Here is a 13,160-nt window from a genome sequence, read left to right on the forward strand (position 1 = left end):
AGCACACACTAGCAAGGTCATGCAGGACGTCTAACACACTGTGGCTGATTGGGATATGCAATAGACAATGTAATATAGGTAATAGTGTAAGCATGTTATGTATGCGTCGCCTTTGTGTACTTTGCAGGGTAATGTTTTGTGCTGTAGATGTGTGTTTGTGTGTACATTCTATAGAATTTTCTCTGTACATAGCCTTTCAATGACCCTTGATATCGTTTATTTTCTTTGTGTCTTGTCCATGGCCTTTGGTCCCAGATACCCTGTCAGCATTGTGAGAGCTGGGTTAGTGTGTGTGCACAGTGAGAACTGGGTTGGTGTGCGGTGTGTGTGTGTGTTTCAGTGAGAGCTGGGTTGGTGTGTGCGTGTGTGCAGTCAGACTAACAATGACCACAGCCAACCTCTAGGGTAGTCAGACCGCTGGGTCAGGGTCAGGGAGCAGTCAGGCAGAGCTGGACAGGAAGGGAGGATATGTCCTCTTTCACCTGGCACCACATATGTACTCACACACCGCCTGCTATCCCAACTGCCTGTTAATGGTGCTGCGTCACCTTCCTACTCATCAGACCTGGGTCAAATATATACAGTACCTTAAGTCTTCATACCCCTTGACTTATTCCACATTTTGTGTTACAGTCTGAATTCAGAGTGGATAAAATAAAAACATTTCTCAACCATCTATACACAATATCCCATAATGACAAAGTGAAAACATAAAATATAGAAATATCTAATTTACATAAATATTCACACCCCTGAGTCAATACTTTGTAAAAGCACTTTTGTCAGCACTTACAGCTGCGAGTCTTTCTGGGTACGACACTAAGAGCAGTCCACACTCTGAACTCCATGGGTTTCAACCAGGTTATACAGAGCTGGACAGGAAGGATTCGTCCACTTTCACCTGGCACCATCTATACTCACACACATTATCCTACCTGACTGGTAATGGCTCTGCATCACCTGTCACAGACCCGGGCCAAATACATTATGTAAAACACTTTCCAATGCGTGCATTTGATATAGCTTGTAGTTTGCACTTTGGGGACTATTCACTTGGATCCATTTCATTGATTGCCTATTTAACCAGGTCTGCCACTGCGGCTCTCACAACAGTCATGCAACAAGCTTACTATTCAATACCCTCAAACAGCCAATCAATCAATACAAATACAGGCCGCAATATTCCTTCCCCACCCTAACCCCAGCAATTACCAGAATGAAGCATATCTCAGGTAGGACTCTTATTCCTTGTCAGTAATCCACATCCAGCTCTATGTTGATAAACCACCTCTAAATTCCTGTCAGGGTCAGCTGAGAGCTCTGAGTTCTGACTTCTGAGCCATTACATTCTATACACTGCTCACAGTAAACGCTTTACCTTTAACACAGACACACACACACACACACACACACACACACACACACACACACACACACACACACACACACACACACACACTCTCTCTCCCTTTAACCCGGTGTCAGTAGCCAGCATGGCATGGTCATTCAAGGATAGACGGCGAGGTGAAGAGGATTATGGGTAATGGGGTGTGTGTCGTGATCTCCTCTGCCCATGTGTATGTATGTGTCATCATCTCCTCCGCTCCTCTGTGACCTGGTGGGATTTGGTCTAGTATAGGATTAGATTAGCTCCAGCGCCTGGGTAAATGACCCAGAGACCTGGGACACACACATGCACACACACACATCTGCACACCCTGGGCCGTGCACCTTACCGGTGTGGTGTACAGAGCTTTGACTAAGAAGCATTGGCCTGTATCCATGGTGACCAAAGCCCAGGAAGTGGTGCTGCAGATGTGTGCATTTGCGCGTGTGTTTTTTGTGATCTGCGTGTGCCTGTGTGCGTGTGTGCCTGTGTGCCTGTGTGCGTGTGTGTGCGCGTGTGCGCGTGTGCGCGTGTGCGTGTGTGTGTGTGTGTGTGCAGGGGTGTGTGCGTGTATGAAGTGGTCTGGGAAGCCCAAGGGGGTGTCTACTATAAGAACCCTTTCTTCTGCTGTGCCCAAAATAGACCACTACCTCTTCTTCCATATCCTGACATGACAGCCCAGCAGATAACTGGGCTACAGTTTGACATTTCCTTTCACACCCTCTTGTACTTACACTCCTTCCTGGTCCTGCTCTCTACACACAGTCCTTATACAGTAGCTACAGTATCTATGGAAGACACACACTCACACATGCAGTCATACAAGCATGCACGCACGCATGCACACATATCTTTGGCCCTTTAGATGCTCTACTGAGAAACACTCACCTGTCAGTAAATAGGCTAAATCTCTTCCTCTTGGCTATTGCAAACATTTCTATAAAATTATGTTTTATGTCTTCTGCCACTGTGGGGGCACACCATTTTACAAAATGCCCCTCTTACATTTTGTATGTAAAATTGTAATCTTCTCTCTCTGGTGTCTCCCTGTAATAGATATCTATCTGGCTGCATACTTGAAAGAAAATAATCTCCATCTCCAAACTCCCAAAGCAGGCAAACAGCAAACAGTTTGTGGTGGCAATTCTTTTTGAAATGCTGGGTTGTTTTCTCCAAGGCCTACTGTCGTGTGTGTGCTTAGAGAAACCATTTAGGATACGTTCCAAATGCCACCCATTCCCAATATGGTGCACTACTTTAGCCCATAAGGCTCCGGTGAAAAGTAGTGCACTATAAAGGTAACTGGGTGTCATTTGGGGTGCAGCCCATCTCTGTTGTGGGTTCCAGCCAGGTTGTACTGTAGTTGTTTCAGTCCAGAACAGATGTGTGTAATGGAACTGGGCAGTCAATTTCCAGGTGTTTTGGTGACAGGGGCCACATGTCCCAGCCCCCCCTGTCCCCAGCCAGCCAAGTATTCCCCTCGTTGTTGCCAGCGATTGGCTACTCTCATCGGAGGTATTACTCATTACTAATGCTGTGTGTATATGTGTGTGCATGCGTGTTTGTTTGTTTGTTTGTTTGTTTGTTTGTTTGTTTGTTTGTTTGTGTGTGTGTGTGTGTGTGTGTGTGTGTGTGTGTGTGTGTGTGCGTGCGCGCGCGTGTGTGTGTGTGTGTGTGTGTGTGTGTGTGTGTGTGTGTGTGTGTGTGTGTGTGTGTGTATGTGAGCTTGTCTACTTGTAATATTAGCATTCAATTCAGGCCTTGCCTTGTTAACACAAAAACACACTGGCATACATACAAGCAGACAAGCACACACACGCACACACAAATGCATTAGTATGTGTCAGCCTGACCATATGGAGCAGTAGACAGGTTCATTGTGAAGCTCATTGACTGCTGAGGCTAGAGAGGGGACCTCCATCAAACCGTAGTGTGTGTGTGTGTTTGTGTGTGTGTCTGTGTGTGTAGTTGACCGTGGAGGCTAGAGAGGGGACCCGACCCCACCGGACTGTCTTGTCATCAGACTCAGTACACATCATATTATTATGGTTATTGTCATCATTGTCATCATCGTTATTAAGCTGCCCAGCAGATGGGCAGTAATCTGGGGGCATGATTACACCGGCCACTGCAGCTTGTAACTCATGATAACTGACCGGTGAAGCTCATCATAGGGGACACAGGGGTCATAGAGGAGGGAGGAGGAGTGTCATTGTTAGTTTTTCAGCACGGCATGAAGCAAGATGCAAACATTTTGTCCTAGAGTACTAAGGGCGGTCTAGTTTTGGACCGATGAAGTTCATTGGACAGGGGACACAGGAGTCAGAGAAGGGGTGTTTCCCCTAGGGATGAATTATCGTCCTGGACTAAAAATCATGTCCAATGGAGAATATGAATCCATTCAAGTAATTCTCAGTCTGGCCCGTAAGGAGTTGATGGACTCAGGTAGTACCCCCATGATAATGACGTGTGACCTACAGTACTATATTTTATATGTAAATGCAGTTCTAAAATGTCACATAGGTGAGAAACTGTTACTAGGCGAGAGCCAGACATAAAGGCAGAGGGTAGAGTATACAGCAGATGTCTGTCTGTTTCCATCTCCAACCCCAGACAAGTCCTCCCTCTCCCCAAACGGAGCTATTACATGCTTATGCACACAAAATTGTATAACTAACCTTGTGGGGCACAAAATTCTGTCCCATTAAAAATCCTATTTTCCCTAACCCTAACCCTAATCTTAACCCTAACGCCAAAACCTTAACCCTAAACATAACCCTAGCTCCTAACCCTAATTCTAACACTAATTCTAACCTTAACCCTAAACCCCCTAGAAATAGCATTTGACCATGTGGGGACTAAGAAAATGTCCCCAGTTGGTAATTTTTTGTTAGTTTACTGTTTTTGTGGGGACTTCTGGTCCCCACAAGTATAGTTAAACACGTCCAGCACACACACACACACACACACACACACACACACACACACACACACACACACACACACACACACACACACACACACACACACACACACACACACACACACACACACACACACACACACCAACCCCAGGCCCCCCCCCTCCCCAAACTGAGCTATCGATGATGTTTACTTGAAGAAATGACATTTGCAACTTTATTTAATTCAGTGAGTTACTGTGTGTCGGTATGACCTTTCCTAGCGTGGCTGTGAGGCCCAATAAGCCTTGGAGACTGTGACACTCTCCGCATTATTGGTGTTCAATAAAAACCCACAGGCACTATTGACAAAGTAATGTTGTGCAATTCTTACGGAAATTAATACAGTAAAAGGTAGAAACTTATCTGGCGAGGATCATTTAGTTTAATTCCACAGAGTATATTTATAGAATACCAAATGAAATTGAAGTTGATGAGAAAATGACGTAGCGGGTCACAGGGTGGTTTGTAGCGTAGTGCTTCTTTAAATATTTAACGTTCTAAATTTTTTATTTATGCCACAGAGAGAGGCACATAGATTCACTGTCTGCATCCCCAATGGCACCCAGTACCCTATATACTTGTAGTGCACTACTTTTTTTAGGGAATATGGTGCCATTTGGGATAAACCCACTGTGTCTGGCTGTGAACCCATTGACTTTTAGTGTTATCTTTGTGACAGTGACAGATGCCGTGTGATACCTTGTCTCTGGCATATAAATACAATGAATAGAACAGGCTTGGAAGCTCTAACCGTGGCAATTTGACTGGCAAAGTCATAGGTTCACTCGCAATGGCTACCTGGTATTGTGATGGAATCCCTTCCATGTTTTTATCAACTGAAGCTGGATTGTCATGGTAATGTAGAATGTTAATTCAAATTATGCTAACTGATGTGGCAATAGAATGTGTTTTTTGTCATATCAGCTGAGTTGACTGAACAAATCACAGCACAGATTGAAGGGTACACTTCCTGCTTTTACTTCCTTGCATGGTACACTCCATTGTCTCACGTCAGATGGCATCACTCCTACGCGACACTTGTCCTTCAACCAATCTGTCTTGTAGGACGTGGAACTCATGTCTAAAAATCAAGGTTTTGCTCATCCACCTAACATTAGTTCCTAATTCTGAAAATCACTCCGCTCTCGGTAGCTATGACGCACTGGCTACTACGGGAAACCATGTTCAATCAACTGGGTAAAACTTGCTCCAGCTAGCAGCCTAGTGCAAGTTTGTTTGAATAGCCATATTGTAGCTAGTTTGCCAGCTTGTTGATGAAGTTGTACTGCACCAAAGTTATGGGACTGTTCTCCTAAATCAGAATGTTTCTGACTCTGACAGGTGGCACTGTGCCTCGCTACTTTGTAACATTTGGCCAACGTGATAATGTTGCAGAGAGCAGTCAGCTGTGCTGTAGAACTTGGCACACTAATCACAGTAGAACAGATATGAAAACTAATTTGTGCATTAGCTAGAACTTCACTACACTAGCTAGCTAGCTAGAGGGAGTATTCAACATTAATTGTGTTAACTGGCGTTGTTAGCAGCCCTGCCTTTCGTTTCATATGGATTGATTTGAGACTGGTTCAGCCAGCAAGCAGACAGTAGCTAGCAAACGCATTAAGTAGCTAATTTTCATGCACATATTGAATTTCATAAATACTGATTCTACCACCACACGACACCTTAGCTAGATGTAGAAGGAGGTAGTGAAGACTTTCCCATGACATTTAAAAAATATATTATCTACAGATTTATAGTTTCTGGTAAGAATAACTGACTCTTTTGAGGGTGAAAGGGGTTTAAGTGGACGATGTTACCTTGGTAACATTTTAGAATGTTGAGGCAGCAAAGTAGCCCAACTTATTTTTAGCTATCCCATGAGTGTCAGAGAGTTACCAGACAGATCAGTGCAGACGGCCGTCATGTTATCTGATGTGAGACAATGGGGTACACTCAAAATGGCTGTCAGTCCATCCATTATGCCACCATTGACTTGAAGGGAGACACCCTTTCTATTATTTCTATTTCTATGGTCTATGATCTGTGGTGAGCCTGCTGAAGACTCGCAGGGCATGTCATGCCAATCACTGTCCACTTGCCAAACTGTGTCCACCTCTGTGACTCTGAAGGCCCATACATCCCTGGCGTGAGAATTCTGTAAACTGCTGAAACCCATTCACGTGAGACCCATCTCACAGGATATAGTCTATAAGCTGCTCTATGGAGAGATGGGGGACTGATAGAGGATGAGATAAGAGAGAGAGTTGGAGAGAGTGATAGAGAGTGGGAAGAGACAGAGGGGTGATAGACTGAGGGGGAAAGAGAAAGAAGACTTGGATTGATAGAGTGGAATAAGAGAGGTAGAGGGGTGATAGAGGGAGAGTGATGTAGACAGAGAGCAATACAGTGATGAAGAGAGGATGGAGAGAGAGAAAGAGAGAGAGAGAGAGAGAAGAGAGCATGGATAGAGAGAGAGAGAGAGAGAGAGAGAGCGAGAGAAAGGTAGAGAAGAGAGCATAGATAGAGAGAGAGAGAGAGAGTGAAAGGGAGAGATGAGAGCATGGAGAGAGAGCGAGAGAGAGAGAAGAGAGCATGGATAGAGAGAGAGAGAGAGAGAGAGAGAGCGAGAGAGAGAGAGAGAGAGAGAGAGAGAGAGTGAAAGGTAGAGAAGAGAGCATGGATAGAGAGAGAGAGGGAAAGGGAGAGAAGAGAGCATGGATAGAGAGAGAGAGTGAAAGGTAGAGAAGAGAGCATGGATAGAGAGAGTGAAAGGGAGAGAAGAGAGCATGGAGAGAGAGAGAGAAACAGAGGGGTGGAGGGATTATTCAATGTCACACAGGGAGAGCAGATCAGCACCGCTTCTTATCTGGAGATGATAGCAGAGAAAACAGACCCTTTCACATCCAACCTTCTCTTTCACTCATTTAATTTTTCAATCTGTTTTTCTTCTCTTACCACAGCATGAAACACACTACGTGACTGATTGAAGTATGTGGTGGTTTCCTCCAAGTGTACATGTCATGTTTATGCAACCGTTTCCTTCGATGGTTATGGTGCTGTTTGGGGGTAGGGTTGGACAGTTTATACACTAAGTGTGATATTAAGCAGCATGTTTCAGTGTCAGAGGTGATCACCAGCAGCTGTACATCACTTGGTTTCCAAACCATATTGCTCCTGGACAGGAAATGGTAGGACTTATGGGGAAATGCTAGAGGTTTGTTTGTGTGGGCTTGAGTGAATGAGAGGGAAACTGTCTCATTTATTTGATTATAGCTGCATGACACTTGAGATGGGCCAAAGATAATTATGATGTTTTGGATATTCTGGAAATGAATCCATAGAAAAGGTTATTTGGGGGAATAATTGACGTAATTATATTTGGGCTTATCTGCCCCTTTATGGTTTTTGTGATTGAATTGATTGAGGTCTGTTATCATGCCTAGGGAAAGCAGACTTTTAGTTCTGCCAAAAACAAAAATATGAATCAATCAGTGTCATCACAGATTTTCTACGTCGAGACGGAGTCTAGAGTAGATTACATTTCTATTCGTGATTTTATCATGCAGCATTTGTGTGTTTACACATCACAGTTTTACAGTGAACATGATTTAACACAGAAACTGTTTGAATAGCTGATGAAGCTCTTTGATGTTGATATTTACTGAGGGATACAGTAGGATGCTTATTTCTAAAGATGTCTAAACTACACTGTGCACTGTAGATTACCTGAGAGAAAAGGGAGGGAATCAAAGAGATTAAGCATTGAGTTATATTGAGTTTAATATTACATTATTGCAATTCTCAACCATATTCCATGGCAATAAGGTGTCTTTATCATGAATGCAAAAATACCCCATCCTTAGAGCCATGGTTAACAAACAGCCTTGTGTAAATGAATGTGAAACATATTCAATGTTATTTTTTTATTCCACACACCAAGGCTACTATCAAAACTATATAGATACCCACACAAGCAAACACAGACACGCCTGAAACAGACATGCATATTCTTTTTTACCGCAGGCTTCTAATCTTACTATTAGTTATGTATATGAAGAAATCCCATATTGAGATTCATTGCCTCAATCCATCATTTCTGGAATGGAAATCCCAGAGAAGAAATTAAATCAATCCTCTGATGACGAGGAGGAACGGGGGTGGGAGGATAAAGCCATAGAAATGAAGACATTGGGCCTCAGTTCCTCTGAATGGGAATCCACGCTTTAGGGAGAGAATCTCCTCTGTACAAGTGTGTACCAGCTGTGCTTCTGAGAGAGAGAGAGAGAGAGAGAGAGAAATACAGTGTATTATTTATTTCACCATACACGCTATCCCACCCATTGTTCTACCTGTGTCCTTCTGTTCACATGTACTTCCCAGCACAGTTAGTGGAACCGTAACCAGGCCAGCACAGTACAGCACGGCATGGCTTGTTTCAGCTAAGTATGCTAGCAATCCAGTCCACTTGAACGTCCAACCAGGGTGAAACAGGTGGCTTTGCTGTAGTTCACTGGGCAGTCAAAAACATGTCGGGCTTACATGGCGATATAGGCTTCCATTACAGATACTGTAGGCTTCCATTACAGATACTGTAGGCTTCCATTACAGACACTGTAGGCTTCCATTACAGATACTGTAGGCTTCCATTACAGATACTGTAGGCTTCCATTACAGATACTGTAGGCTTCCATTACAGATACTGTAGGCTTCCATTACAGATACTGTAGGCTTCCATTACAGATACTGTAGGCTTCCATTACATATACTGTAGGCTTCCATTACAGATACTGTAGGCTTCCATTACGGATACTGTAGGCTTCCATTACAGATACTGTAGGCTTCCATTACCGATCATTGATAACTCAGTAATTACCACTTAGCAGAACTGAGTATGCGATGTTGTATGTGATGTACAGCAACATTATAAGTTGACCGTACTCAAATCATTTAGCTGGATTGCCATTAAGGTTTCATAATGTTATAATAACAATTCAATCTCAGTGAAACGTTGTGTGTATGTGTCGGGGGGTGGGGGGGTTCTTAGGGTTGTCAGGAGGTTTATTGAAGTGTATGGAGGTTTCTTTTTTGGTGGCTGATGATATATTATAAACTGTCCTTTTCACTGGGAGACTGACTGATGTTATATTATAAACTGTTCTTTTCTCTGGGAGACTGGCTGATGATATATTATAAACTGTCCTTTTCTCTGGGAGACTGGCTGATGATATATTATAAACTGTTCTTTTCACTGGGAGACTGGCTGATGATATATTATAAACTGTTCTTTTCACTGGGAGACTGGCTGATGATATATTATAAACTGTCCTTTTCTCTGGGAGACTGGCTGATGATATATTATAAACTGTCCTTTTCTCTGGGAGACTGGCTGATGATATATTATAAACTGTCCTTTTCTCTGGGAGACTGGCTGATGATATATTATAAACTGTTCTTTTCACTGGGAGACTGGCTGATGATATATTATAAACTGTTCTTTTCACTGGGAGACTGGCTGATGATATATTATAAACTGTTCTTTTCACTGGGAGACTGGCTGATGATATATTATAAACTGTCCTTTTCACTGGGAGACTGGCTGATGATATATTATAAACTGTCCTTTTCTCTGGGAGACTGGCTGATGATATATTATAAACTGTCCTTTTCTCTGGGAGACTGGCTGATGATATATTATAAACTGTCCTTTTCTCTGGGAGACTGGCTGATGATATATTATAAACTGTCCTTTTCTCTGGGAGACTGGCTGATGATATATTATAAACTGTCCTTTTCTCTGGGAGACTGGCTGATGATATATTATAAACTGTCCTTTTCTCTGGGAGACTGGCTGATGATATATTATAAACTGTCCTTTTCTCTGGGAGCCTGGCTGATGATATATTATAAACTGTCCTTGTAACGGCCGTCGTAGGAAGTGGACCAAAATGCAGCGGGTACGTGAATGCTCATCTTTTTTTTATGACGCGCACTATACAAAAACAACAAAACGAAAAAACGAACGACAGCTAAACAGTAATGCAGGCTAAACATAGCAGTGCACAAACAACCTCCCACAATTCCCATAACAAACACACCCCTATATATAGGACCTTCAATCAGAGGCAACGAGGAACAGCTGCCTCCAATTGAAGGCCCAATCCCAATTAACTAAACATAGAAATAGATAGACTAGACTGAACAAGAAATACACTAACATAGAACATAGACCAAAACCCCGGAATACTCTAAACAAACACCCCTCTACATAAACACACACCCCGAACCACATAAAACAAATACCCCCTGCCACGTCCTGACCAAACTATAATAACAAATAACCCCTTTACTGGTCAGAACGTGACAGTCCTTTTCACTTGGAGACTGCACTTGCATCTCAAATGGCATCCTAATCCCCACATAACACACTACTGTTGAAAGTAGTGCAGTATGTAGGGCATAGGGTGCCATTTGGGATACACCCTGCACATCCCACAATACCCCCTCACGGTACCCTGAGGCTATAATAACTGTTTATTACCTGGAAACCCCATTTTATGATACCCCTCCTCCCTCCTCCGTCTATACCAATGTTAACCGTTATTGAAAACACCCAGGCCTCATCGTATATCACCACATCACACCTGATCTGCATGCTAGCTCTGCTTGATACCTGCCTCTCCCTTGCTTTGGTTGTGTCCCAAATGGCATCTTATTCCTATGGGGAATAGGGTATCATTTTGTACGCATCTCTTTACTCTTTGGTGAGATCTGTATGCTCCCTCTGCCTCTTGTAATCTAATATCATGTGAGGAGGAATTGTTGGAACAAGATCTCATTTGTCTTTATAGCCCAATGTTGCCTTGAAGCTGATTCTTCTGTTTCTCATCCATCCATTTTCTGAGAGGTAATCGAGGGGAAATAAATAGGGAATCAAATGAAAGTTGGCTTTCAGAGTGCTGCTAATACAACAAGGGGGTATGAGTTAAGTTTAGCAAGGAGTAGAGGTTGACTTCTTTTGATTGATTTCTCTGAGGGGAAGTGTGAGGTAAACGTTTAGAAAATAAGGGAAATACAAAGAACCGCCAGACAGAGAGAGAGAGAGAGAGAGAGCACAGATCACAGAGACAGGGTTCTCAGAATGGTACATAAAATTGAGGTAAGATAGTTGAGGGGAGCTGTCTTGGAGGAGACAGGTGTGTGTGTTTGGAGTAAACAGGTGTGTGTGTTTGTTTCCTATGGTGGTGTGTGGCAGTTCATGGGTGACTGTGTGACAACTCTGAGAGGATTCTGCCACCCCTGTCAAGGCGATAGCTCCCCTGTCAACCGTGAAGTGGCTAGAAACAGCCCACAGTGACAACATGGCTAGGGTTGAATGGTAATGTGGGAGAAGGCAGTGTCTTCATCCCAAATCGCTTCCTGTTCCCTTTATATTGCACCATTTATTTTACCGGTCCTATGGACCTAGTCAAAAATAGTGCACTATATAGGGAATAGGGTGCCATTAGGGAAACACACTCTCTTCTCTGTATCTCTCTAAAAAGAGTGCAGGTGTGGCTGTGTTATTGATGTTAAATATGGCAGTATTTTGCACAACCTTTTGCTCACCTCTGAATGGAAAGGTCTGTATTCTGTTTGTTTTCATGTGGCAATGGAGGTTATGACATGTTTCTTAGAATTGCTGCATCACCTCTTTACTGATGGACCAAGCACCACTTAAGCCCACAGTGTGTGTGTGTGTGTGTGTGTGTGTGTGTGTGTGTGTGTGTGTGTGTGTGTGTGTGTGTGTGTGTGTGTGTGTGTGTGTGTGTGTGTGTGTGTGTGTGTGTGTGTGTGTGTGTGTGTGTGTGTGTGTGTGTGTTTGTGTGCATGTGCGTTCAGTTGTGCTTTGTTGTGATTTTGTGTTGTTTTGGGGTGTTTTTCGCTATCCTCTGGGTAGTAGCAGCAGCAGTAGCTGACAGGGCAGATGTCTCCTGTCTTAGTGGGGATAAAAGGTGTTTGATGGGTGGAAAAGACAGGCTTTAATTACATAGCAGGAGTCTAGTCAGTAGCCTGGACACACGCTAACAAGGACTCATCTGCCCACTGGGCCTCAGGGGCTTCCTGTACACACAAACAAACACACATGAACGCATAGCTAACATACCTCCTCCTCTCTCCTCTTTCTTTCTGCAGTATGCGCTGGCACAGAGAACAAGCTGAGTACTCTGTCAGACCTGGAGCAGCAGTACCGCACCCTAAGGAAGTATTATGAGAACTGTGAGGTGGTGATGGGTAACCTGGAGATCACCAGCATCGATCGCTCCAGAGACCTCTCCTTCCTCAGGGTAAGACCGGACACTACCATCCCTTCTTAGCTTTTCACTGTATTTCTTCCCCAACTATTTAGCTTTTAATCTTAGACCTCTCCTTCTTCAGGGTAAGACCCAACTTACACATCAGTATTAGAATCACGACTTGGACAATGTGTTCTGGAATCACACCTCACGTTGTTGAACATTTCAGAGTCTATTCGATTAACTTTGGAACCGGTTATTGTCCACTCAACCTTGTTGGTCTGACATGGTTTTACTCCTAGGTCTTCTCATACCAATCAGCTAGGCTGTCTGTGACAGTCAGACCGTCACCCTCTCTAACTCTGATCTCTAAATACCAAACACTGATTGTCTCCATGTTCCTTTCTGCTTGCTGTGAGACATCATGGAAGTATGATAACCTGATTCCTTTGCTCTAATTCAACACAATCCATAGCATCTTTGATTAGAGATTTAGAATAAATAATAATCAAATGGTTTGTTTGGGATTGATTG

The 13,160-nt window shown here is 43.4% G+C and overlaps 1 protein-coding gene across 2 annotated transcripts in view; it reads left to right on the forward strand.

Moving 5' to 3' along the window:
- LOC106586446 (receptor tyrosine-protein kinase erbB-4) overlaps positions 1–13,160 on the forward strand; it is a 478,367-nt gene that overhangs the window by 226,978 nt on the left and 238,229 nt on the right. For both annotated transcript variants that reach the window (XM_014173739.2, XM_014173740.2), the window contains exon 2: positions 12,526–12,677. In XM_014173739.2, the coding sequence (XP_014029214.2) occupies positions 12,526–12,677 (152 nt within the window). The remainder of the gene's footprint in view (positions 1–12,525; positions 12,678–13,160) is intronic.

Source organism: Salmo salar, chromosome ssa25 (genome assembly GCF_905237065.1).
Source record: "Salmo salar chromosome ssa25, Ssal_v3.1, whole genome shotgun sequence".
NCBI classification, from domain to species: domain Eukaryota; kingdom Metazoa; phylum Chordata; class Actinopteri; order Salmoniformes; family Salmonidae; genus Salmo; species Salmo salar.